Source organism: Nelusetta ayraudi, unplaced genomic scaffold, assembly GCF_046127955.1.
Source record: "Nelusetta ayraudi isolate G7.1 ecotype Tasmania unplaced genomic scaffold, CSIRO-AGI_Nayr_v1 ptg000063l, whole genome shotgun sequence".
Classification (NCBI taxonomy): Eukaryota; Metazoa; Chordata; class Actinopteri; order Tetraodontiformes; family Monacanthidae; genus Nelusetta; species Nelusetta ayraudi.
In genome coordinates this window covers 4,380,742-4,407,270 of record NW_027466113.1, presented here as the reverse complement: position 1 = coordinate 4,407,270, position 26,529 = coordinate 4,380,742, and the positions used below count along the sequence as shown (strand labels likewise).

The 26,529-nt window shown below is 49.8% G+C and overlaps 3 protein-coding genes across 3 annotated transcripts; all 3 read left to right on the top strand.

Moving 5' to 3' along the window:
* Window positions 1–1,283: 1,283 nt before the first annotated feature.
* Window positions 1,284–10,744, top strand: dbpb (D site albumin promoter binding protein b). The gene is made up of 5 exons (XM_076040885.1): window positions 1,284–2,296; window positions 2,485–2,832; window positions 3,493–3,936; window positions 6,938–7,197; window positions 8,068–10,744. The coding sequence occupies exons 2-5, from the start codon at window positions 2,643–2,645 to the stop codon at window positions 8,275–8,277; spliced, it is 1,104 nt and encodes a 367-aa protein (XP_075897000.1). The 5' UTR covers window positions 1,284–2,296; window positions 2,485–2,642; the 3' UTR covers window positions 8,278–10,744.
* Window positions 10,745–11,554: 810 nt separating this feature from the next.
* ntd5 (ntl-dependent gene 5) lies at window positions 11,555–19,865 on the top strand. Its single transcript, XM_076040886.1, has 8 exons — window positions 11,555–11,716; window positions 12,857–12,991; window positions 13,620–13,811; window positions 17,369–17,492; window positions 18,019–18,095; window positions 18,673–18,855; window positions 18,980–19,177; window positions 19,345–19,865. Exons 1-8 carry the CDS (start codon window positions 11,620–11,622, stop codon window positions 19,425–19,427), a joined length of 1,089 nt encoding a protein of 362 aa, XP_075897001.1. The 5' UTR covers window positions 11,555–11,619; the 3' UTR covers window positions 19,428–19,865.
* Window positions 19,866–20,873: 1,008 nt separating this feature from the next.
* LOC142898076 (uncharacterized) lies at window positions 20,874–26,529 on the top strand. Its single transcript, XM_076040842.1, has 3 exons — window positions 20,874–21,406; window positions 21,860–24,211; window positions 25,485–26,529. Exons 2-3 carry the CDS (start codon window positions 21,884–21,886, stop codon window positions 25,845–25,847), a joined length of 2,691 nt encoding a protein of 896 aa, XP_075896957.1. The 5' UTR covers window positions 20,874–21,406; window positions 21,860–21,883; the 3' UTR covers window positions 25,848–26,529.

The following is a 26,529-nucleotide window of genomic DNA, read 5'->3' as shown; positions in this document are numbered from 1 at the left end:
ATTCTCCTGCCACCACTAGATGGCAGTAACGAACACATTTCTTTTGAACGTTACTTCGCCTGCCATGGAGGCGTGTGGGAGTCACATGGATCTCGGTGTGATGGGGCGGGCTCGAAGGGCCGCCCGTGAGACCGAATTCTAAGGCTGTCTGTTGTTGACATGACCCCAGCTAAACGCAATGTGTCGATATATTCATGTAATTACGGCCGGTAGGAATAGAAAGTAAGTTTCACTGCACATTAATTTGGTTTGTGCAAATGTATATGGGTCATTCCTAATGGCGATACTAAAATATAGCTGTGCTAAATGGTTTGACTAGCATATGAATACCAACATTTAAATTGTGTAGAGTTGACGAAGTTTGTCAATTTTATTTAAACATCATGAAATCTGGCTTTAGAAAAATAATGTTTTAACCCACTGCTCGGACTTGGTACCATTCATTTGGTATTTTCAGGTGTACAATCAATTTTAAGGCATTAAAAGCCGACCAAACAACGAAGCTGAATGGTTAGTCGGGGGGACATTCTACACACAAATGCGCTGGTTGTGTTATTAACTGTGTGAAAGGGTGACATCGTCACACCCACACAATGACTCGGAGCATTAAAACGGTGGACTCGCGGTGCGCGGCCAGCCCTTCAGCTGCACCTTGTCGATGTTCCTATTGTGCATTCCGACCAGCACGCAGTGTTTATTTGCTGTGTGCGGCAGGCGGCCCCGCGCGCTGCTTTCCCTCCGTTTGGAACTCGAGTCACGCGGCAGGGGCATGCACGGAGGGAGCCTGGGCGGGCGCACTTGGACTCGCTCGCGCCGAATGGGCTCGCGCCGTGGGCGGAGCGACGCGTCCTCGGCGGGCCAATCGTGAGGCAGAGTCGCCGGCTTACAGCCACGTCTCCGCGTGCTAGGCACACGTGAGCCGGTGGACGTCTATTGTACAGCTGGGAGGAAACGTGCTGCAGCCCAAAGAACTGCACGCGCACGTTTTCAGTGGATTACAAAGAGAGCTGGAAGAGCCGCGGTGCGCTACGATATTATCATTGTTATTATTGTCATCATCGTCATTATTATTATTACTGTTAATAATAATAATAATAATGATAATAATACTATTTTTAAAAAAAAAAATGATTATTATTTTTTACTGTAAAAACACTTCCACAACAGAGACAGTCTCTCTCTCTCTCTCTCCATGTGAGTGTGTGTGCGTGCAAGCAACAGACAAACCTCCTAAACAGACCCTCAATAATAAACGTGTGTGCGTGCGCGCAGCAGGTAGAACCCTTGCACACCGGCGGCTTGTGACGTGCAGCCAGCCAGAGTCAAAGGGACTCCTGACCTCGTGGAAACCAGCAAACATGTCGCGTTCCGTCCGCGACGTAAACACACCGCGAGCCGCCCGCCCGTTGGTGTTCCAGTGCCCGCGACGGAGCTGTTCTCCTCGGAGCCTGGCACGAGGGAGGGAGGAGGGCGGGTGCGCCTCATTAATAATGAACGAACCAACCCCGGGATCTGCGCTCCGCCCCCCTCACCTCCCGCCTCCCCACAGACACACACACACGCACACATACACAGCGCCTCTCAACCGCTTGTTCCGAAGGGGGCGTGACGTCACGTGAAGCGCCCGTGTCCGCTCCAGCTGAGAGCGAGGAGAGAGAGAACGGGCGGGACGTGGTGGCCGCACGGACCCAAACAGAGACGACAGAGCTCGTGCGCCCGTGACTGGATCCACCGGATGCAACTACAAAAAAAAGTACAGACGGAAAGAAGAGACGACCCCCCCCTCCCTTGCTCTCTTTCTCTCTCTCTCTCACTCACTCCTTCGTGCACGGTGGACAGTAGAGCGACAGGAGAGGAGAGAAATACCAACACAAGTTGTCATCTGACCGACGCGGCCGCCGACTCGCCTTCTTCGATTATTAACACTATTATTATTTTTTTTCTTCAACGTCACTTTTTTTTTGGATTTGCTCGTTTCGTTTGAACGGACATCGACTTCGCAGTAGTTTTTTTTTTGAAGGAGGAGGGGCTGCTACCGTTTTCTTCACTGTCGATCGATCGACTCGAGTGATCGATCTTCACATTTTGAACGGCGTCCTTCTTTACGTGCGGACATTTTCCACCACTGTTGTTATTATTGTTGTGATGGAGCGATTTCCCTCTCGGATGGACTGACCGTCACTCCTACGCGGAGAACCGCAGCTTGATCACATTTTAGCAGCCATCTGCAATGGAATATTTTGGTGAATTTCTTTTTCTAAGGAAATAAGGACATTTTTCCTCCTACGATATCAAGGTATGAATCTTCATTGTGTGTGTGTTTGTTTGTTTGTTTGGTTTTTTTTTTCAACATACGTTTTCATAGTGTAACTTCCTGCATGGTTTAGTCAGCGCTCACACTGTGACACTTGCATTGCAGAAGCTTGTTTGACTTTAACAGGTTTGACACTGAACAGAACTCTCTCACTCTTCCCTCCACCTCAGCTCTTCCTGTACAACTCAAGCCTCGTCCTCCAAGCCAGGACATCATTGGCAGGAGCTCCACTCGATTTTTTTGTTTTTTTGTTGTTGTTGTTGTTGGTGTGGCCACACCCCTTCAAGTGCCCCCCAGGTGATTTCCCTGCTACCCCGTCTGGTCCAGGATGTCCAGGCAGCTCACCCAGCTTCCCACCCCCGACCTCCCGGCAGGTGCAAGCCCACAGTTTGGCAGCTGCACCCAGCCGGCGGGCTCGCTCACAGGAGGGAACCTCAACTCCCTGACGGGTCTCAAGTCTCTCCTGCAGCACCCCATGAAGGGAGACCAGCGGCTCAAACAACTGTGTGACTTGAAAGGTGAAGACATCTTCTTCCTCATTTGGCAAATCGAGCCAACGTCACGACGCTGTTGTGTTTGTGTTGCACCACTCTGTTGCTCCACGCTCCTCAAGTCCAATAGCTGCAGTTGTATGAGAACAGAAATGTTGTTTGCTGCTATTCCCACCAAAATCAAAGAAAGTCAGCGGAATAATAATTACTTAGTCATGATGACTTCTCAGTGAACCTGCTAAATTGCCAACACGGATTATAGTCCTGACTGCAACTACAAAATAGGGGCCCAGATTAAAATAAGTGATACTTTTTTTTTTTTTTTGCACAAACTGTACTCTCATCTGTTGTGAGATTTGTCTAAGAGCTTATTTATATGTTATGATAACAAATTAGTTTCAGCTCTTGTCTAATGCTGCAATTCAGCTACCATCTGGCCCATCTGTGAGTGCAAGCTTGTGTGTTTGTGTGTGTGTGTGTGTGTGTGTGTGTGTGTGAGAGATGGAAGGGCAAGATTTTCATCGTCTTATTGTGCATCTGTCACCAATCCACGTTTAATGCAGTCGACTATCCAGAGAGTTCAGTTCTTCAACAAAAAGGTTTTCAGGCCGTAGGTGTTTCTGAGCAAATCCAAACTATTTTCCCAGTCTGGTGGTAACAATGAGTCTTCTCTCTTCTCTCTGGCAGACAAGGACAGACTTGACCTTGACGAGGACTCCCTGGGAGTGTGCGCCATGAGGAACAGTGGTGGACTCAGCAACAGCAACAGCTGTCTGGGAAGTGGCGGTGGCGGCGGCGCAAACGGCGGCGGAAACTTTAACCAGCTCTTGGGGCCTATCTTCTGGGATCGCAGCATGGCCGCAGCGGACGGGAGCCTCTTCCAGCTCCAGTACATGGACTTGGAGGAGTTCCTGACCGAGAACGGGATGGGCAACAACAACAGCTCCAGCTCAGCCCAGGTCCCCTCGCAGAGCCCCCAGTCGGCCGTCCCCAACCAGAGCTCCCAGTGCCTGCCGCCCTCGTCCCCGCACGGCTCCCTGTCCTCGTCGCCGACCTCCTCTTCCTCGCCGTCGCTCATCGGCCTGGAGGTGGCGCAGCCGCAAAGCCTCAGCGGCAGCGACTGCTTGCACGGTGAGTTCGCCGACGCTTTCCGAGCGAGACTGTGAGATATTGGAAAAATCGGACGGAGGACACGTCATCAAGGTTCGCTCATATCAGCTCAGCGCAGTAATATCGCGGGCCGGCCTTCTGTAAACTTAGCAGAGTTGACGAGGCGAGAGAGACAAATCGTCCTCTGATATGAGACCCGTAGACCCTACAATTTAATAATGGTCGGCGTGCAATCAAGGTTATGATGATGCCTGCTTATGAAGTTCCCACAGGCCGGTGACTCAGCACTTCAACCCTTCCTTAGCCAAGTGCAAACTTGATGGGAAGCCCATCAGAAATATCCATCAGTCGTCTTTTTCACCGCGAGGGCGAAAGGTCGCGATCGCACGCAGTCAAGTGATGGCGAGAGGTGAAGGACGGAGTCGCCTCCATGAGTCAGCCTCAAGTTTGGCGGTTGAGCGGCGCATGTGAGCCGCACGCTGCTCTGAGTACACACGCAGTCAGCGTTCGGCCTCAGCCAATTATTAATGTGCGGGAGGGTGAGAACAGCGAGGGCAGAGTGAGAGAGCGCAGCCCCAGCCAGCCCAGGCTGAGCGCGCGCTGTTTGCGGTTGCGTGTCTTTAAATCTCTCTCCCCGCTTCACACGCCACAGCCATGTGTACGCCTCAGTACACGTGCCGAGCCTGAGCACTGGGCCGAGAGAACTAGAGGCATGGCCAATAGACACGGAGGAGGAGCCCGGGGGGGCGGGGCCAACTCGACAACAGGAAGAGTTTCCCTCCTGCTGGACGTGTTGTCATCAGCTATTAAGGACATTTTACCAGGCGGAGGCCCGGAGAGGAATTTTTAGGGCTGCAACACCTCTTTGCCACCACCCCAAAATTATTATTGATAATAATAATAATAATAATGATAATAATAATAATGATAATAACACTAATAACAGTAATAATAAATGGATGGGATTCACAGCTTTGTTCATTTTTGAATTTAGTTTCACTTGACAATATTTGAGTTTATTGAACCTGAGAAGGCATAGTACAACTCGCCTTTCAAACAGCAGCAGCAGCAGCGTCGTGTCCTGTCGGAATGCTGTTGCACAAGTCCTGATGTGTGCATAGTCACTTATTGGAGCGTTTCCTCAGAGGTGAACGCTTCCTCAGTCACTTTCGGAGCATTTCCTCCCTGAAGGAATTGCACTCTGAAAGAAAGCGCAGGAGGGTTTAGGGTTTGCACGTTTTCAACCCCCCCTCCCCACCCCCACCAAAAAAAAAAAATTATGGAAAGGATTAAGCAGCATAATCTGCACGTTTCCTGACTTTGAATGCACATTTAGTAAGAACAAAATCCAACTTTTGGGAGCGGTTTCGTGTGTGGCTTTCGCAGGAAGACACTGAGTGGATTTTAGTGTCATGGATGCATTGGTATAATGTAACTTGATAATGTCAGCACTGCAGTGGGTCTTTCCCTCCACAGTCTGCATCTGTCACAGTCATCATTTGATATGCAAAACGTTTACGTTCTAAAAAGCGTCAGTAAAGAACCTTGTGTGGCAATAATACGACGACAGCACAATAAAACAAGCGCGCCATTGAAACAAACAGGCAACCTTGCTGCAGTGCTGCAGCTGAATATCGAACATTTGACACAGGAGGTGCAGTTATTCATTACTCGACAGGATCTGCACACTCTTTGTATAGATTTTTTTTTTGTTGCCAGGTGTTATTGTTTTTTATGTCTGCGGTTGACGAGATGAGATGCACACATTAAGCTAAAGACGCGCAATGAGGTAAAAATGGGCAGCATAAGTGGATAATGTAATTACTGTAACAGGCCTCATCCAGCCGTCCCATTACAGTGCAAGGACATTACGCAGCCATTACTCTGCTGATTGCTGTTTGTATATTGCAGCTACGGAGACAATGAGCTTCGGCTCAGCCAGCTGCATCATAGATGGAGATTTGTTTTCTCTCCAGTGAGCAGACAAACCTTTTTTCCCCCCCGCTAGAAATCTACATTATAATAAAAAGTCTTTATTCAGTAGCAAGAATAGAGGCCAGGGTTGTGTTTTTTATAGTATTGAGGCATTTTTACAGCCAGTTTTTTAGCATCACCATCACATGTCTAGACTTACTTGTGAGCATTAGTTCACCGTGGTTTCCCTCGCTTGCTCCTTCATTTGATCAGGCATGCGCTCGGCCAGCTGCTAGTGCAAAGTATGAGTCGGGGGGGAACCTCTCTCTCCTATAGAGAAGAAAATACAGTGAGGTGCTTCAGTGGAGTGAAGGGGGGGTGGGTGACGCTCCAGCCCTTTACAGGCCACCTCCTAAAGAAAGTGCTTTTTTTAAAAGGGAGGGGTGGAAAGTTACATAACATTTCCACTTTGTTACTTCAGTGCTGGGATTTAGTTGGTAATGGTGGATTGCTGCAACTTGTGGTTTCGATTAATAGCCGTAGCTAATGTCCGTTCCTGCCAGGATTCATGTGGTTGTGATATGTTAAAACACGAGGTTGCAGACTAGACAGAGATTCTTTTGACGCTCACAGAGATTCGTCAGAAGGCCGATTACCACTGGAACCGCTCGACCTCCTGGTGTTCTGTACTTTGTCACGTTTTTCTTTTGAAGAGCGTACAATAATAAGAAGTTCTTTATTTCCTGATTCAATGGCAATATTTTTTTCACAATAAAACCTTCAAATCCGTCCATTTCAATGTAAAGTATTTTCTGTCCTATCGGAGGATTTTGTTTTGAAATTTTCACCCTCTGCACTCCACTAAAATTTAATCCTGGTCTGTGGCACATGAATGTTATTTTAAGCAGCCTGAAAAACTCAAACGGCTCTGTAAGAGGCGCCAGCTTTTAGCTCTGTGCTTCCATCTAGTGGTCAGGACGGTGCACTGCCGCGTGTGTTTTTCTCCCGTTGCACCGTTGTCATCCCAGTCCTATAATCCACCTTTATGGTGCGTGCTGTCCGGAGGAACGCATGCTGACGACGCTCTTCCCCTGTCTCTTTATTTCAGGGAGTCAAACGAGTATGAACGACTCCTGCGAGTCACCTTGCTCCTCCTCCTCCTCCTCGTCCTGCCCGCCGCTGCTGACGCCCACAGACAGCGGGCCAGATGCGGTCAGCATGTTCGACATGGACTCTTCAGACAGCCTGCCCCCCTCCAACGGGCGCTCGGGCTTCGACCCCAGGAAGCGTCCCTTCAGCGAGGAGGAGCTCAAGCCGCAGCCAATGATCAAGAAAGCCCGCAAGATCCTGGTGCCGGACAACATGAAAGTAAGTTTTGACGCACAACAGTGGGGAACAACTGGGGGGGGAAACAAAATGAATGTATGACACTTATGACAAACAGACAGAATAATTGATTATTAGCCATAAGAATAGTAATGACCCACCGAAGAAGATTATTTTTAACTGCAAATCAGCATGCAGGCCTGAAAATCCATCAGAAATGAGAAATCGCATCTTAAGGAAGAAGGAATGCACGCAGTAGCAACATGTTTAATTAGAATTCAGAGGTCATCAGTGAAGTGAGCCCACAAAAATATGCAGCGGTTTAAAAATAAAAACAACAAATAAACAACATTTTAATAATAGTGCAAGAGGCAAATTTAAGAGGAAACATATTTCAATGTTGTGTCACTGAGGAGCTGTGAAATGTGATTTTATTTGCAGACTTCTGGGAATAAAAGCCTAAATTTCCTGCATTTGATCCTCAAAGCTTCGCGCTAACTCCGCCCCCACTGCGCCTTCCATACTCTCCATAGTGTACCAATAGACTTCTGTGTACCCACATCGTCCACACAGGGCCACGGCATGCTCCCAGGGGGGAGGGATGACTAGTGACAGACTTTCACTGTAACCCCCTTTTTAAATAAATGATCGTGATAAATAGTTTCCATTGCTGCAGCTGTTATTGTTACGATTAAATCCGAAAATTCACTCAATCTGGCAAGCTGCGCAGCAAACATCCTGCCAAATGTGATGTATTTGCAGACTTTAGTTGTTCTCATACGGAATCTTAGTGAAGACTTAACTTGTATGATGATAATGATGATAACAATAATGATAATGATGTATAGCCCTTGAAGCTTTTGACCATCTTTCTGACCAGCTATTCACCGGTCTTCTTTCTCTGTGTTGCAGGATGAGAAATACTGGAACCGCCGGTATAAAAACAACGAGGCAGCCAAGCGCTCCCGCGACGCTCGGCGCATCAAGGAGAACCAGATCACGGTGCGCGCCGCCTTCCTGGAGAGGGAGAACGCCGGCCTCCGGCAGGAGCTGGCAGAGGTCCGCAAGGAACTTGGCCGCTGTCGCAGCCTCATTCACGAATATGAGAGCGCCGACCAGTGATGAAGACCAGCGAGGAGAGAAACGAGGAAAGTGGAGAAATCAAAGCTGGATTTGAGACTCTGGGTGTCCAGGGACGGCACGATAGACACAATGATGTCACAGCAATGGCGATCGTGATGATGACGACGACGACCACGATGATGATTCTAAGGAGGACGAGGAGGATTATGATGATGAATGTATCAGACGGGGAGAAGGCTTATGTAACGCAGCTCAGGTGTCTTGCTCTGTTCGAGGTGTCGACTCTTAAAAGTGATGAATGGCGAGCGTAATTTAACAGATTAAAGATGTGACTTTTAAGAGTTTTGCTATCGGAGAATTGTATATTTTTATAATGATTCTGAAAAATTTGAGTGAGAGCAAATTTGGAGAATAATTTTGTATATTTTCTACATGTTGTGGGGCCGGGGTGGGGTGGGGGGGAGCAGAGAACAAGTGGGGGGCTGAGCTATAGTAAATGTCTTTTTAATCCTGGACGAGACGGGAGAAGTTTCACAGCTGGTCAGTCATCGATGGGTGTCTATACATACATACATATATATATATATATGAATATATATATTTTTTTGGACTCGATTTATTGTAGTCAAGATGCGGCGGCGAAGGGGGCGGGGGGGAGGGTGGGCGCGTGTAACAGTTAGGCTATAGACAGCAGAAATGCAGAAATGAACTTGTAATCGTATAGTTTAACATTTCTGTGGATTTTACTCGCGCACTAAATTACGTTTTATTTCTTCTGTGTTCCCGTCACTCACTGGGAGGGGGGGGCGAGTTGGCGACAGAGAGAGAGCGAGCGAGCAGGTGACACCATGTAAACAGTCTCGTGGGATCCTCCACCTGGTCCTGGCCAATCTCACCTTATTTCTTTTTTTTTTTTTTAACTCCCTTTATCGACTTAATCCCCTTCTTCATTATATTTTCGTCCCTCTAATTTCCTCCTGCACGTCGCTCGTGCTTAAATTGGTCCTGCCGTCTTTTCTGCAGTCCAGGCCTTTTTTTTTTTTTTTTTTTTTTTTTTTTTCTGCTTGTTGTTGATGTCGCTTCTTATCTTAGCTGCCGAAATGCCCGCCGGGCATCTCTGGCTCTTCTCCTTCTTCTTCTTCTTCTTCATTGCTTTTTTTTTAATGGCCGGGACGTCTCTTTTCACTGGGTGTTTCTATATCCTGCTCCTCTATTCCTGTCGGCGCTCGCTGGCAGTCAGCCCCCTCACGGCTCTGCTGCTGTGCAACTCCTGCCGTAACATTTTGTCCCTGCGCCTCTCTCCCTCTCTCTCTCTCTCTCTCTCTCTCTCTCTCTCTCTCTCTCTCTCTCTCTCGCCCTCCCTCCCTCTCTCTCGCTCTCTCCCACACCGTTCTTAAACAGTAATCAATCTTCCTGGTTAGCAAATACAGAAAAATGCACATTGTTACTTTACTGTACTCTAATTAGAACTGTTATGGGCTGAGGGGGGCGGGGGCGGGGGGGACGGGTTGTCGTGTATATTGGATAAGCTTATACTATATTGTGTATTTGATGTATTCCAGTAGATGGGTTCCATGCTCCCATTGAGTGGAATGGTATTAATTTCTCAGATTTCTGGGAGCAATAAAAGCCAAAATTTCCTATATTTGATCCTCGAAGCTTCTTGCTAACTTGTGTTCTGTTTAGCCCCCCCCCCACTGCTCCTTTAATACTCTTTATACTGTATCAATAGACTTCTGTGTACCCACGTCACCCACACAGGGGCACGGCATGCTCCCAGGGGGGAGGGATGACTAGTGATAGACTTTCACTTTAACCCCTTTTTAATAAATGATCATGATAAATAGTTTCCATTGCTGCGACTGTTATTGTTATGATTATGATGATTATCCCTCTCGGTGTTGCTGTTTCTATATTACTGAATGATTTTCCTTTTCTTTTAGATGAACATGATCCGTTGCACCTTAAACCATGTTTGATCTTCAGTGTTTCTAAGAAAAGACAATTGCAAATGGCAAAAAAAAAAAACAGAAAAAAACAACAACCCTCCTTTCTTTTCTCACCTGACTTCGCTCCCACTTAGTTTTTTTTTTGCCACCTGTGTTTTTCCTTCACTCATGGATTATTTTTTTTCCTCCCCTGCTCAATTGTGACTCGGTAACTTTAACATGATGTTCATGTGGACTTGCTTTTATCGTCATGATTTATTTTATTTTTTTTCCCTTGTCGCCGTATGGACTATGCACAACCGTCAGTTTGCTTCTCGTGGATTTCGTTGGGCCTTTCTCACCTCGGTCAGTGATTGTTCGCTCTCCCTGCGGTCTCTAATCTCCTCACACGTGGCTGATGAGTCTTTCTAGTGGCTGTAATTGAACTTCAAAATGCCCTGCTGCGCCACCGATGTCCGCGGTGCACAGCCCCACTCAGTGCTGGTTGTTTGGATGTGATTTTTTTTTTTTTTTCTTCCAAAACCACCAATAATAAAAAAAAAAAATCTTCTCATTCACCTTTGCCCTAACGTGTCAGTTTATTTCTCCTGATGTCTTCTCTTTAAACTAGTTTTACATCTTTTGATCCGTATGTGTGCATCGCACCTGCAACCCCAACAAAAGCCTGTTTTTTTTTGTTTTTTTCCCCCCGGGGGGACGAATAGCAGGAAGCGACAGCTGGAGCATTACGACGTCATTTATTTATCTCGGCCTCATAACCAGATTATTTCCCACCTCCCTTAGATTTTGGTCTCATGATGCACATTCCTTTAATAGAAAAAAAAGAGAACAAGCAGTTATGCCTGCTTGTACGTTCAGGCAGTATTATTTTTTAGGCATGATTTATAAGTAGAACGAGTTGCTGGTAACTAGTCGTGCCGCTCTAGTGCGGCCAAGGTTGGCATGAAACGGCCTGTTTTTGGGAAATGAAAACATAACTTGCAAAACGGCAGTATCAGTTCAGATTGGATTTAAGTGTTCAGATAAAGTCCATAAACTTTGCTTTGTTGTTGTTTGGTCAACATTTTTTGTTGACCAACGCGTCTCTGTGTGTGTGTGTTGTGTGTCTGTGTGTGTGTGCGTGCGTGTTGTCCTTTATCTGCTGTCTCAACAGAAATGGGTGAAAGGTCCTTCAGAGTGGAATTTTCACTCCAACTCTCTCCTCCTCAACACAAACCAGATGTGTACTCCTGGGCTGCTCCCCCCTCCCGCCCCCCCGCCCCCCACCCTCCACCCCCAAATCCCCTCTCATCTACCCCCCCTCTCCCCTCCCCATCACACTTGGCTCCCCCCCCCCCCCCCCCTGCTCCCACCCTTTGTTCCCCTCTTCCCTTAAAACCGCTGTGTGTGCGCACGCCTCGGCACTATCGTCGTCCAAGGCCTGGCTTCAAGGATGGACCGTGCACCGCTGCCGCTGCCGCTGCCGCCGCTGCTGCTGCTGCTGCTGTCCCTCTGGGCTCTGACCGGAACGGTGCTCCTCCAGACTCCAGGTAGGACGCCCTCTGCTCCCGACTGGGACCTGGGACTTGTACAGGTTCAGTGGTCTCTGAAAGCAGGGTAAGGTGTGATTACTTGTTCTGCATCCTGGGGCAGCGCAGTTAACTGAGCAGCTGGGGCCCCCCTGCTGCACCATTATGTCGCCCTGAAGAGCCTATATGAATAATAAGATGAGGTGCGTGATGTCACCTGGGGAGGTAGGAGGGGGTGGGGTGGGGGGGTGGGGTTGCTCTCAATGCAATTAGACCATTAAACAACTGTGCATTTGATGATGAGGATGGTTTTATGCAATGCACTAAGTGAGGCTTGGACTGCAGGGCTGGAAAATGATTATTAGTTTCCGCTGCAGGGCATCAGAGTGTTTGATCAGGATGGTCTTGCAGAGCCTCTCAGCGTTCTAATCTCACTCCTCAGTTTGGGCTGAAGCTCGCATCTTCACACGTACCGTTCTGTTCTGTCCTGCAACACAAACCACTGCTGTTCCCAGACAACCGTGGAAGCATTATGGTCGCACATGTGTGATGACATGTGCCGCCGCGTGCCGAGTGGATACAACAGCGTGTGTTCTCAGTTCAAGAGAAGGAGAGAGGGAGGGAAAAAAAAGAGGGGGGGGGCACCCTGTTTGAAGCTGCTGCCGTCCCGTCCTGAAATGTTCTGGAAATCTGGACCCGGTTGTTGTTGCCAGTGTTAGTTAGTTAGATTTGGTGTCGTTATGTGTGATGGAAGACGGAGGTGGGGGGACTTAAAGTCGTAAAATGAATAAATAAAAAGGCAGACCAGACACTTTTCTTTCTTTGAGAAAAAAAAAAACCCAGCAAAGAGAGAATAAAGAAACTGCATCTCAAAACGCATTCATCTGGCAAGCAGTGCAGCAAACATCCTGCCGGCCACCCACACTCAGTTTACCTTGCCTTCATCTTAAAGCAGAACTGGCAAACAAAACCTCAATTATGGCCCTCTGCATTTTTTTGGTTTACGAGAGGCCGTGAATGGAAGTGGCTGCAAACAAAGGAACAATTGCTGATGTTGTTATTATGTGTGTGTGTGTGTGTGTTTGTGCATGTGTTTCTGTGCGTGCCTATGTGTGTGTGTGTGTGTGTGTGTGTGTGTGTGTGTGTGTGTCACCACCACAGGGTCGTGCCCAGAGAGGCTCCTGGGGGAGGAGAGGAGGAGGTCGTGCCCGCGGCCCTGCGAGCTGGACTCAGACTGCGGGAGCAAACGTCAGTGTCTGTGTGACGGCCATTGTGGTCTCAGCTGTGTGGCTCCAGGTACCCCAGTGTTGCACACACACACACACACACACACACACACACACACACACACACACACACACACACACACCCATCCTCCTCCACATCCCCCACAACAACCTCAGTAATCACCATGAACACCATTTACTGTGTATGTGTGTGTGTGTATCCAGCTGTGCCAACACACAGCTTCCCATAAAACTACCACTGCACATTATTCATGTACTGCACATTTTGTACATACTGCACATTCTTGACCATCGCTGCCGTTCTTTTCTGTTTTTTTATCATGCACTTTATTTTGTATTTCTTACATCTTTATATTTCTATGCTTGTTTTAACTTTGAATTGGAGCTGTTGTCGCAACAAAAAGCAATTAACCCTTGGGATTAATAAAGGAATTCTGATTCAGATTCTGATTCCCCGGGGCCAAAAGGTGCAGTGTTCTTGTTTTACAACGTTCCTTCATTGTTAAAGGCAGCACCAGTTCACCCAGTTTCGCTCATACAACCTCATTAACGTCATTAGGAAACGGTCGGCTTGCTGCCATCCCTGCTTGATGGTTCCAACGGTGGGAAAGGTCCAGAATGGTTCCCGTCACAGGATGTTTTCTGTCCCCTGATCTTCCTCTGCGCCCCGTCCTCAGGTCGCACCTGCCCCTGGCCTCTCGCCCTGGGCGAGAACGTGTCCGCCCGCCTCCTCTCGCCCTCCCACACCTTCTCCGCCTTGCTGGAGGTGCGCTGCCATGTGGGATTCACGCTGGCCAACGGCCTGGATGTCATCATCCGCCGTTGCCAAGGTGACCGTCAGTGGAGCGGGGACGAGCCCGTCTGCACAGGTGAGTTTCAAGATGTTATGGGGGGGGGGGGATAGAAGAAAAAATGTTCTTTCCTGCTGCTTGCCTGCTTTTCCCCTCTGTGGTTCTTTCGAAGTGAGGGACACACGCACACACATCAGCAGCTTGATACACATCTGGAAGGATGCTGCTGCTGCTGCTGCCGCTGCCGCTGCTGCCGCTGCTGCCGCTGCTGTGTGTTCCCTGCTCGTTAACAAGGAGCAGATGTTTGTGCCAAGGTGATGATGCACTTCTTATCGCGCAGACCTGCAACGCAGCTGGATTCCTGCAACGCAGCTGGATTCCTGCTCTGAACTCTTGCACCTCACACATTCAGTCTGGTGTGTCAGGTGACCCCGCTGTAGCTCGGGGGCGGAGTTCAGCACAACTAATTCTAATAATTACGGTTCCCTTTTGCTTGCCGTGCAAGGAAACCAGAGAAGGAGTCTCCTTGTGTGATGATGATGATGATGATGATGATGATGATGATGATGATATCAGCTAATTTTCCATTTGTTCAACGGTTAGCGTTTCCTTCCCTTGCTTGTTGCCGGCAGATATCACCTGAAATTTTATTTCAGTCCCCTCGTCCAGCGCCATTAGAGACGAGCCAATCCACTGGCAGCGGTACAGTATACTGCAGCTCATGTCGCGGCTTAAAAATAGAAGCCGGGTGATTCATGTTTTGGACGCAGCTTCAATACGAATCCAGGTCTCCCACAACAATTTCTTTATTGACCCAGAAGTAGCGTCGTGTGAATGTGTTGTGCTCCGGTGCAACCCGCTGTGCGGTGCACAGGCCAGGACACCAGGAGAAAAAAAACTGAGCTGACGTCAATGCTGACTTTTTTTCCCCCTTTTTTTAAAAGTGCTTTTCAGTAATTAAAAAAAGATCCACTGTGCCCCCTCCCCCACCCAAGGACAATCTCGCCTTTGTGCTTTTCATCGGTCTAAATATAGAAAAGAAAATAATGAATATGAATAGTCGGCTATTAGGAGAAAATAGGAAAGGAAAGGAAAAGAACATTTGGAAGTACTGCTGTGCACAGCGGGATGTGCATTAGCAACCAGCGGTGCTTCTCACCGCCTGGGTCACGTCAACACAAACACAACTCAGGTGTTGGGCGGACGTTTCTCTTGACAAAAATCACATTGTCGCCTCTGAAGGGCCGACACCAATCAAACGCCTCGAGATCTCGGCCGACCCCCCCGATATCACGCGACCACGGCCCTGGCTCTGCACCGGCAGCAGGTAGGTGGGCTCGGTACCGCGTGAGAGCGTTTCGTGGCGTCGCGGCTCCCTGGGCTGGCACGCGTGCGCGCTAGCGTGCGAGTGGAGCTCCTTCACGGCTGCGCTGAGGGAGGCGGTGGGCGGCGGATCACTGTCAGAGAGGCACCGAGCACCGCTCTCTCTCTCTCTCTCTCTCTCTCTCTCTCTCTCTCTCTCTCTCTCTCTCTCTCACACACACACACACACACAAATTGAGTATCTGTTCAAGGCAGAGGTGTGTGTGTGTACATTAGATGTGTATGCGTGAGGGGGCAGATTGCACATGTGTTCAGTGTGTGTGTGGGCGACAGATCACAGTCAGGAGAGTCAGAAGCTCTCTTGCTCACGCTGCTCCAGGCCTTTTCTCTTCCCTGTTCTTCTTTCCCCGGCTCTTTCTCTCATCCTCTCATCCTTTCATCTCTTTCTCCTCTCATCCTTTTCCATCGGTTCGGTTGGGCCTATATAAGCACTCTCTCTCTCTCTCTCTCTCTCTCTCTCTCTCTCTCTCTCTCCTTCTCTCCCTGCAATGTATGTTGCAACGCAGTGAGTCAATCAGTGGTGGATTTTTTTTTTTTCGTTTTTGCATTGCGCCTCATTGTAAAGGTCTGAAATTTTCCAAGATGAATCTGACTTACCTGCTACAGAACAGTGCAGCTCTGCAGCCTGTGTGGGTGGCAGCAGCGGCAGCAGCAGCAGCAGCGGCAGCAGCAGCGCCAGGCTACTGAGAGTAGGGCCAATATGTGAAAACAGAACCGGGCTTCGGGGGCTCTCATCCGCAGCCAAGCACGCTCGTAACGCTGCCTTCTCCCATAGGCGCCTTTACATTCTTATATTAACGCTCCTCAGTTGCCGCTACCTAAGACGGCCCTCAGGCCAAAAGCTGCCTCTGCCTTTTTTTCTTTTTCTTTTTTTTTTCCACCGCCGTTCTCGGCTCCCAGAACCCCACGTTTGACGGAGCCCAGGTCACTCGGAGCCGCTCTCTCCAAGCACCACTCTCGATATTTATATTTCCACGGTCGTGAGGCACTCAAACCTGCGGAAAAGAACAGTGCCAGGTGTTACACAATTGCAGATATATAGACGTGAGGCTGGAGAGGTGAAGGGTGATGTTTCACCCGCTCGTCCAACTTTTGATTTCTTACCTAAGAGGGGTTATTTCGACTTGAATAGAACAAAGACACGGGTTGGAAAATAAATCTCTGTAAGTCACAGAAAGGAGCGAGGTGAGGTGGCAGGATGTTTCTCTTGCCCTTCTCTCCCCGCGCTCCTCCATCATTCCCTTCAGTCAACCTTCCTCTCAGACATCTGCACGGTTCATGTCACCTCCAGGAGACTGGTCCCGACATGTTTGCTGTGTTCTTGTGAAAACTAGTGCGACTAAAGGCCACTGAGCTTTGTATGGCTTGCATGAATCACAACGCACACACGCACTTGAGCACGGAAGCCTTTCCAGTCAGTGACAGTAGCAGAGGACGATAATGCAAACCGTTTAAATCCTATGTTTAACACAATTACTTAAAGGCCCAGTGAATCAGATTTATCACTATCCATTGGTCAGGAACAATATTGCAAAGAATGTTAATGCTAATCCCTGTGTTATTATGTCCCATTTGGTGTCACTTCTTCCTTACACCAGTTATGATTTCAAGGGGAAACCACAAAATCGTCTTTATGGGCTGAAATATGGAGTGGGATGTTATGGCTGCTTGCGGACAAGTGGGCCCAGTCTTTATGACAACATGAGCCCTTACAACGAATGCATGAAAACGAGAAAGCAACAAATATTTAATTCTGATCACCTGATTTTATCTCAAAACTTGCACGTGCATTTTTTTTAAAATTCAATTTCACTCACACAGATTCCTTTGAATTGTTCCACAAAAGGCCTTTAAAATGGAGAGAAATGTGAAGTGGAGAGCTCGAGTCTCCACCCTGTGGCAGTAGGTGTAACTACACACTGCTGGCAAGGATTGGTGATTTTCAAGATGCCATTAGTAATTCACTGAGGCCTCCACGACTGCACCCCATCTCCTTTCATATCTGATAAGGTCGCCTCACTGTGGGTGCCAGTGATGGAAAGTTTCAACAAGGAAGCAGATTCCAAAAAATTTGGTAACCTGTGAAAGATCGATAGCGAGCGATAGTTTTAGTACAGAAACAGTCTAAGAAGAACTGCAGCACTTTCCTTTCCCATTTGTAGTTGTTTTGAAGACCTTATTGAGTTATACCTGCAATCTTGACTCTTCAAACCGCCATTAACCCTCTGGGTTGTTCTTTTTCTGGCTGACAGAGGCTCCCTCATCCCAGCCTGCAGCTGCCCAGACCTGCCCTCTGCCTGAGGAAGTCACAGACACCTTCAGCATCGAGGGCGACGCCGCAGTGGGAACCTCCATCCGCTACAGCTGCCTGTCTGGGTGAGTGAGCGTGGTTGAGATTGTCAACGTGGAGGCACAAGCTTTAAAAAAAACAAAAAAAAACAACAACAAAGTGAAAGAAACGGAGGAAGTGAGAAGATGCGGATGGAGAGTGTGAAGAAGAGGAAGTGAGTGAGCTGATGGGGCTGCTGGGTAACGGGAGAGGTGTCGTGGAGGGGAGACATGACGAGCGCTGAGTGGCAGGGAAATTAATGTGGACGTCCCAGCCCGACGATCTCGCCATTGAGCAAACTGGGTCATTACAGTCTAATCTTGTATTGACTCCCTTTTACACACTGACTCATCCGGCAGGATAAGATGAGTCTGAGCGGATGTGTCAGCCAGAACTGTGCACACAGCACCCAGTCACTGTAAAAAGGAAATAGAGGAGGGGAGGGGGGGGTCATTCACACCTTTTTATCCATCACTTATTTATGTATTTATTCATTTATTTAAATTCTGATGAGGCTTCCTCAGTTGGCAATGCTGTAAATGTCACTCCGACTTCCTGCCCCCCCCCCCACAGGGCAGATATAGTGGGGAGCAGTGAGAATTACTGCGAGGACAACCAGACGTGGCAGTATCCTCACCCCATCTGCAAGGGTAAGTGTGCAGCAGTGTGCCTTGCACTTGCCACGTGCGTTTCAAACGTGGGCCTTTTATTTATTTATTTATTTATTTATTTTAATTAATTAATAATAGAAGGAGACACATAATGTTTAACTGGATGGTTATTTAAAGAGTCTACGCATTTATCATCCTTATTCTACACAAGGACACACAACAGTTATGTTAAAAAACAACAACAACAACAACAACAACAACAACAACAACAACAACATAAAAAAATTGATAAAGAGTGAATCAAAGCGGGAATACACGAGCATCCGCTGCGGGAGCTGCTGTTGTTTTGCAGCATGTTTCTGCCATCATGTGGCCCCGTGTGGAATTGCAAGGCCTGCAACGTAGGCAGCAACACGCAGCATGTTGCCCTCACTGAAAAGAAGCGTGGCAGACTCTGGCTCAAACTCTTCTCAAGCCAATTAAACAGGTGCTGTTTTAATTTTAACCCCCCTCCAACTGTCCAGCACCCCTATCTGGTTCTCCTCGTCTCTGCTTTCAAAGTAAAGTGATCTTCTGCATCACCACACTGCTAATCCACCCTTTGCCCTCTCCGTAGAGGTGTACTGCCATCCTCCTCGTGAGGTGGATCAGGGCTATGTGGTGGCCGTGCAGAAGACTGAATATGAGGTCGGCTTTGACATCCACTACCTGTGCAAGAAGAACTTCCTGCTGGACGGACCCCAGAAGGTCACCTGCCTGTCCAACGGCAGCTGGAGCGCATCGCCGCCACACTGCAGAGGTGGGAGGAGATCTTTCACAGAATTTAAAATAAAGAGAGGTTAAAAAAACAAAACACATATATGTTGCATCTCTACCCCAACCTCCAATTTATTTATTGAATTCTTGGCCTCAACTTGTGGCAGCGCGCTGTCTGATCCCGGCCGAGCGGAGCCACGTGGTCGTCGCTGGGGTGAAGCGTTGGCCCTTCGACGTGACCGACACCATGGTGCCTCACGGGGAGGTCGTGACCTTCTTCTGCAAGCATCCCGACAAGCAATGCAGCTTCACCGCCACTCAGAGCTGCTTCGACGGGAACCTGCAGCCCCCAGCCTGCTACCTCGGTAAAGACCTGCGCCGACGCCGCCGACGCCCACACTGTCTGCCCTTTTGTTTTTTCACTTTATCTGGAAGCCTGCATGTCAACTACCGCAAATAGAAACCAGGGAGGCTGACTGGCAGCTGGATACTTCTGGAACACTTACTCGCCCTCTCTTTGTTTTTTCTCCAGAGCCCACATGGCTGCAGTTTAAACTCTTCCCTCACCGCCTGGTCTCGGCGATTGAAGCGTGCCAGCCAGCCGACATGGAGTGACGGCCTGGACATGTGACCTTCACCTCCCGCCTGACACGCGGCAGAAAACTACAAAGAGCGGCCTTCACTTTTGCAGCTTTTGAGTCAATTTTCTGCTCCTTGATCGCGGCCTTTTAGACTCTTGTTTTTTTCCCCTTCTCAGCTTCTATGGATCAGCGGGTTGAGGCCTCCCATCACTGCCGCCTTCTTGCCATTTTCCACCTGCTGACCCCCGTCGAACCGCTCGCACGCACGATTATTTTCCGCAGAGGCCTTGATGATATGATCTATATACTTGGTATTGCTATGTGCTACACCGGATGTGTCTGTATCTCCGCTCGTTGACTCTGTGATATCTCACTGTGACCCTGCACCACTTCCTTATGTTGAGCGTGTGTGATGCATCAAGTCCTGAAGACTTGTGAGTGTTGATTTGCAATAAAGTGCTGTAAAAGATAAGGCTTCCTATTTCGGACACTCGACGCATCGTCATTACTTTCAATACATCATTACTTAGACAGTAAATAAGATTTTTTTTTTTTCATAGCGCAGCACAACTTATCTTTCTATTTTTTATTATTTAGTAATGCATTTCTCAGGCACACTGCACATTTGCGGAAGGCAGATATTCTGTTTCACAGTACATTCAGCCCACTCGCGTGTTGTACTTCAAATCCCTGTCTGTGTATAATATTCTTAGTGTCTTTCCCTCAGCTCTTGGCTCCACTTATCTTCTTCTATATGCTGCTGCTGCTACATACTCGTCTGTGCGGCTGTGTTAACCAAAATTTCTCTCAAGGGGAATCACTGAAAGCTCACCTTATTTTATTTCATCTAATCTTAGCTTATCACCACCACCACCACCACCACCATCATCATCATCATCACCATCATCATCATCATCATCATCATCATCTTCTTCTTCTTCTTCTTCTTCTCCCACGGCACCTCCTGTGCCTGACTCCCGCCTCGCTGACTCTCAGGCTCTCACACCGGAAGCCCTTGTCCGCTGCAGGGGCTGCAGGTTCAACCGAGCTCTATAGGCTGAACATGGCCACTGGTCGGACCCGGTAGGCTGCGACACCATAGCAACTCCCCCTGACCCCTCCCTCCCTCCCTCGGCATTCGCAGCATCACCCTTTTCACACTGTGCACAGTCATATTTGGTCCTCCGGAAATATCCTCGGCACGGGTAAGCCAAGTCCCCTCACGCAGCGAGCCGTCTGTGTGGAGAATATTTTTTTACATTAAAAAAATAATATTGTTTTAAAAAAAAACGCGTCGACCGGAAGGGAAGGAAGAAAATTAATGTCGGCGTGCCGGCTGGGAAAGTTTGTCCGACAGCTGCCGGGCTGAGCCTCGGACCCTCGGCTGTAAAATGGCTGGCTGTAGGTCCGAGGAGAGAGGAAGAGGGTGAGGAGGAGGGAGGAGGACGAGGAGGAGGGAGGAAGAGGAGGGGGAGAGGAGGAGGAGGAGGAGGAGGAGGGGAGACGGGATTCGCTCGGCGACCGCGTTCCGTCGACTGACGCCGCGCCGCTGATGGCGCAGTCCCGGGTCCGAGCCGCAGAATAACGCCGGCTGGGGTTTTATTCTTTCTCTCTCTCTCTCTCTCTTTCTCGAACCTCTCGAACCTGTGCGTAATGGCGTCCACCAGCAGCACCAGCACTGGCACCGGCGGCACCGGCAGCACCGCAGCCACAGCAGCTCTCCTCGGCGTCACGTTCTAGCAGGGGCTCGCGACTCACGCCACGGGCGGGAACGTTCGCGGAACGCTGTTCCGGGAATTTCCGAGATAAAAATAAATAAATAAATATATAACAATAAAAAAAAAAAAAAAAAAAAAACCCGCCGTCTGTGCTTCTGGGGCAGAGGGGGAGGAGAAGGGGAGGAGGAAGTCGTCTGGGGGAGGAAATGCCGTTTCCTCGGCACCGCTCGGACCCTCCTCTGCGCCTCGGTGCGGTTCTCTCGAGTGATTCGGCGGCTTGGATCGAACCCTTCCGGTAAGAAATGAACGACGGTGTCGGTTCGGGATGTGTGTCGGGGGAGCCGTGACAAAACAGCACCGGACCGGGTTGTGAGGACGGTGTGGTGCGGAGGGGGGAGGAAGGGGGCGTCAGGTTCGGCCGAGCAACGTGTGTGTGTGTGTGTGTGTGTGTGTGTGTGTGTGTGTGTGTGTGTGTGTGTGTGTGTGTGTGTGTGTGTGTGTGAGAGAGAGAGAGAGAGAGAGACAGAGACAGAGACAGAGAGAGACAGAGAGGAGTTGGGGCAGCTTTGACTGATCCAGTGAGTCAGTTCTGACCTGGAGACTGACTTTGACCCCAACACTCACGACTGTGGCATTTCACTTCCTGTCACATGGTGTGTCAATCACTGTGATGTGTGTCATTCTCGACCAATCCCATCCTGATTCTGACATCTCTTATCGCTTTTCATTATGATTTTCTTCTCTGCAGAAGTATAAATGGGTTTGCCCCAAAATGGATTCTCACTTGGCTTCAGTCCTGACCAGAAGCAGCTCAGAGGTCCAAGATGGCAGCCTGCCTGCGGAGCCGGTGGAGAGGAGCTCCGCGTGTTCGCCAGCATCGCCAGGTAACCTTCAGCCCCGCGCCTCGGAGGCGACGCCGGCCGCCCGGCCAGGCGCTCCATCAATCAGCGGGAAGAAGCCGGAGGTGGGCGGGACTTGTGAGCCACGCTCTCAGGAAGTGAGCGCCATCGGCGCACTGCAGCACAGCCCACCAATCAGACTCAGAGTTGCCTCGCCCCCTCGGTGTCAGAGGTCAATCACAGACTGTAGCAGTGGTGGCGGCGGCGGCGGTCCGACCAAAGACTCTCCTGTTCCCGGAGCCACTGGACCGGCCGTCCCGCCACCTGCTGGAGGAGAAATTACAGACGTGCGGCCCCAGGAGGCAGAAGATGTTCAAAGTGAACCAGAGATCCAAGAGATGGAGGCCGAGACGGAGGGAGGAGAAGACGATTCAAGCAGGAAAATCCAAACTGAAGACTCAGAGAGAACCTTCACTTTCCTACCGGACACTGTGGAAACGCCAAGCCAGCAGCTCCCTCTGGTGGAGGGGAACGCCGAGGAGGAGCAGGGGGAGGAGCAGCAGCAGGAGGAGGAGCAGACAGAGCCTCTTGACCTCAGTTTACCCAGGAGGTGGCGGAGCGGAGACAGGAAGTGCAGCCGCTTCCTGGACGAATCAGGCGGCGAGAGTCTGTTGATCATGGAGGTGGACGAGTACGAGGGGGAGGGAGACCGAGACGTGGTGGAGGAGGACGACGACGACGATGATGATGATCGCAGGTGGGACGAAGAGACGGCGCCCATGGATGCCCTGGAAGGCCCCGCCCCCTCGCCTCCCCTCTCCCCCTCCTCGCTGCTGCTGATCGACGACCAGGGCGTCCCCTACACCCTCGGCCCCGACGGCCTCAAGGTGCCGCTGGTCGACGTGCCGCAGGTGGACGCCCCCCCGGCCGAGGCTCCACCCTCCGAGTTGGCGGAAGGTCAAAGGTCGCCCGGACCGGTTCGGCCTGAGGATCCGAACACGAGCCAAACCGTGGACGAGGCGTCGGTCGGACCCTCCGATGACCTGGACCCTCCGCTGGCAGCCCCGGTGCAGCGGCCCCAGGCTGTGCTCGCCTCCACGGAGCCTTCCGGACCGCCGATGCCACCGCGGGTCGGGCCGGTTCAGACGGGACCCCTACTGCCCTGCCCCGCCCCCTCCCCTGCCCCCACCTCCTCCTCCTCCGTCCCCCCTCTCCCCCCTCAGCCCATCCAGATCCTCACCTGCCCTCCCGCCAACACTCCCATCCTGCTCCTCACCTCCTCCTCCTCCTCCGCCTCCCACTCCACCCCCCCTCCCCTCTCCTCCGCCCCCCTGGCTCTCACTCTCCCCCTCTCCGTCTCCCACACCTCCACCTCCCCTCTCTCCTCCGCCCCCGTGCTGCTCCTCCTCTCCTCCGTACCTCCTCCCTCTTCCTCCTCCTCCTCCGGCGACCCCGCCCCTAACTCCGCCCCCTTCGCCATCCTCGACCCGTCGACCGGACACCTGGCCCAGATCACGGCAGCCCCGCCCCCGCTGGCCCTCCCCCAGGCCCCCCTCGCCTTGCCCGCCGCGTCTCACCCGGTCATCCGGCTGAGTCCCAACAACCCCCCCGTCATACTGCCGGGGGTGAAGAGCGTCTCCTCCTCTTCTCTCCTCCCCTCCTTCGTCGCCAGTTCTTCCTCGCCCCCCGCCGCCGCCGCTCCGCTGCTGTGCTGCGCTCAGATCAGCTGCTCTCAGTCTGAAATTAAAGCCATAGTAAGTAAAGACGCTGAACAAGTCTCAGCTGAAGACCACAAGCCATTGACTCCTGCAGCCTGTGACCAGGCGGCTCAGCCCGACCCCGAGGCCACGCCCCCGACCTCGGAGCCCCCGCCTGACCCCGCCGACACCCGCGTCCTGCACACACAGCACTTACCTCTGGACGACCACCTGTACTTCTCCAGCGCCGCGGCCCCGCCCTCCCCGCCCGCTAAACTCCGCCCCCTCGATCCCCTGGACGCCCTGGACGCCCTGGACCCCCTGGACCCCCTGGACCCCATGGACCCCCTGGACCCACTGGACCCCATGGACCCCATGGAGCCCCAGTCTCCGCTGGCATCGCCCACCAGCGTGGGCCCTCGCCGGGTGCTGTACTGCCAGCTGTGCCCGCGGGTCTTCTTCTACCTGTCCGACCTGGAGCGCCACGCCATCACCCACTCACAGAAGAAGCCTCACGTGTGCCAGCAGTGCGGCAAGGCCTTCAAACGCTCCAGCCACCTGCAGGTCAGTGCCGGCCAGGCCGGGTGACATCGACAGGTTTCCAACCTTTTTATCACGGCTGACCGTTGGATCGCTGAAAGCCAGTCTAATGTTTGGCTTATTAGTTCTTCAGGTTAATAAGTTAGAAATAAGCAGAAATCAAGTGCAGGTAGACATCATTAGATTTTCATTAAATAATAATAATAACAATAATGGATTGGATTTATGTAGTGCTTTTCAATTCACCCAAATTGCTTTACATTGAACCCATTATTTATTCACACCACATTCACAGCACACTGGTGGTGGTGAGCTATGTGTAGTTACAGGTGCCCTGGGGCAGACTGACGGAAGCCTGGCAGCCAATCAGCGCCAAATGGACATCCACAATTCACCTCTAGTGTCAGTCACCTTAAAGGTTCAGAGTGTAATATTTGGAGATTTTTAAGAAGAAACAGCAACATCAAGTGGTTACATTTCAGATTGCAGTGCTCTTTCTCTTAGTTCCCCTGTTCCAAGCTTGCCAGTGAACTACGGTGGCCTTCGAGCACAAACCTGGATACCTCGTCCCCCTTCTTATTTTCTTTGAGGACAGCAAGCGTTCACCCTAAATATGAAACGTGCTGTCAGGCAGCTGGATTGTCCACACTGGGCTTCCTTAGAAATGTGGTGGTGCGACACGGCAGCTAACTAGGAGCAAGACCCTTGATCTATGGATATTTTTATATACATACAGGAACCGTTCTAAGGGTGTACTAAGGGTATTTTTTTTTTTATGTATTTATGGGCTGTATGTTAAGCTCTTACCAATACAATGTCTTATTGAGAACGTGTGCAGCTCAGCAGTTTGCACTATGGCTTGAAACTGAGGTCTGGGCGTTTGTGAAATTGGTCTCATTATTCTCTTGAGATGTTGCAAGTAAAGCAAATTAGATTGACATTCAGTAAAGTGTACTTCAGTCTGCACACTTCAGTTCTTAACTCTTAATATTTTCAGGGCCTTGCTGTAAACGCTGCGTTGATGATTTCCTCACACCATCAGAACATTACTCTTTCCTCTGGCGAGCTAGCTAGCATGCTATTGGCTGTGGCAACATTTCTGATGTGATTGTTGATCTGGCATTAATGTTGTGATATACATTTTTTTTCCAAGGGACAAATGGACACCTTTTAATTGTTGTCATATAATATATATATATAGATATTATATCTATAAACATGATATCTCCAGTTTTGATAGTGTCTTGGTCTCGATTTGTGCGCTCTTGACTACAACACTGCCCTCTCCTCTCCACAGAGACACAAGCACATCCACACAGGCCAGAGGAACTTTGTCTGCCCCATCTGCGCCAAACGTTTCAGGGAGGCGGGCGAGCTGCAGCGCCACCAGCGGGTCCACACGGGCGAGAAGCCCTACCAGTGCCAGCTCTGCCACACGCGCTTTGCCGAGCGCAACACACTGCGCCGCCACACCAAGCGCAAGCACCCCTACCACCAAGTAGCCATGGAAATGCTGAGCGAGAGGGGCGGAGCCAACCGAGGGAACGGTGGGGGCGGGGCCGGAGCCGGAGCACAGGAGGAGGAGGAGGAGGAGAGCGCTGAATGGTACAACTCCACTGTGTCCAATTTTGATCATTCAGAGTCGGAGGCCGAAAGCTAAACTTTTGTCTGCACATCGGTTGAAGACGCGACGAGTGTTTTTGCTAACACTAAACTTTACCTATTTAAAAATTTCTTTCCAGAAGGGAGCACTTGCAATATAAATTATTGTTTTTAACGCGACTTATTTATATGAATGTTTATTATTTACATTCCTTTTAACGGGCACTTTAGCCTTCAAAGTATATGGCGGTTTTTGGGCTTTCCTGTGTCAGGGAAAAAAAAATATTGAATGAAAAATTCTAATATGAAAGAGCATTTTTGTACAATCTGTACTAAAACAAACAAGAAAAAAAACAAAAAACCCTCAAGTGCTCAAAAAAAGGAGAAACTCATTCCCTGCTCCAGTTGTGTAAATACAAAGAGTACTTATCTGTGAGAGAACAGCACTTCTGCACTATTTAATGTGAAAGATGTAATCTTTCGTACTGTCAGAGACACTGTGAGTCGTTTGCACTTTTTTTTTATTTTAACTCGGTTATCAGTCTCTTTTTTTTATCAATATTTATAAGTAAATGCTTATATCCCCTTTTTTTGTTGCTGTCATTGACTTTCTGTATTTAATACATATCACGTGAGAGTTTGGGCCGATGTTGCCATTTATTCTAACACAACTCCAAAACAATATTTTCTGTTCAATTATGACTTGTGTTAACTTATTGAATTAAAATTTGCCAACTGTA

Bases quoted from the DNA above. Each gene is read 5' to 3' on its own strand.
- dbpb (XM_076040885.1), top strand. From the start codon at position 2,643: ATGTCCAGGCAGCTCACCCAGCTTCCCACCCCCGACCTCCCGGCAGGT. The intron at 2,833-3,492 runs GTGAAGACATCT...TCTCTCTGGCAG, and splicing joins ACAACTGTGTGACTTGAAAG to ACAAGGACAGACTTGACCTT. The intron at 7,198-8,067 runs GTAAGTTTTGAC...TCTGTGTTGCAG, and splicing joins TGGTGCCGGACAACATGAAA to GATGAGAAATACTGGAACCG.
- ntd5 (XM_076040886.1), top strand. From the start codon at position 11,620: ATGGACCGTGCACCGCTGCCGCTGCCGCTGCCGCCGCTGCTGCTGCTG. The intron at 11,717-12,856 runs GTAGGACGCCCT...TCACCACCACAG, and splicing joins GGTGCTCCTCCAGACTCCAG to GGTCGTGCCCAGAGAGGCTC. The intron at 18,856-18,979 runs GTGGGAGGAGAT...AACTTGTGGCAG, and splicing joins ATCGCCGCCACACTGCAGAG to CGCGCTGTCTGATCCCGGCC.
- LOC142898076 (XM_076040842.1), top strand. From the start codon at position 21,884: ATGGATTCTCACTTGGCTTCAGTCCTGACCAGAAGCAGCTCAGAGGTC. The intron at 24,212-25,484 runs GTCAGTGCCGGC...TCCTCTCCACAG, and splicing joins AACGCTCCAGCCACCTGCAG to AGACACAAGCACATCCACAC.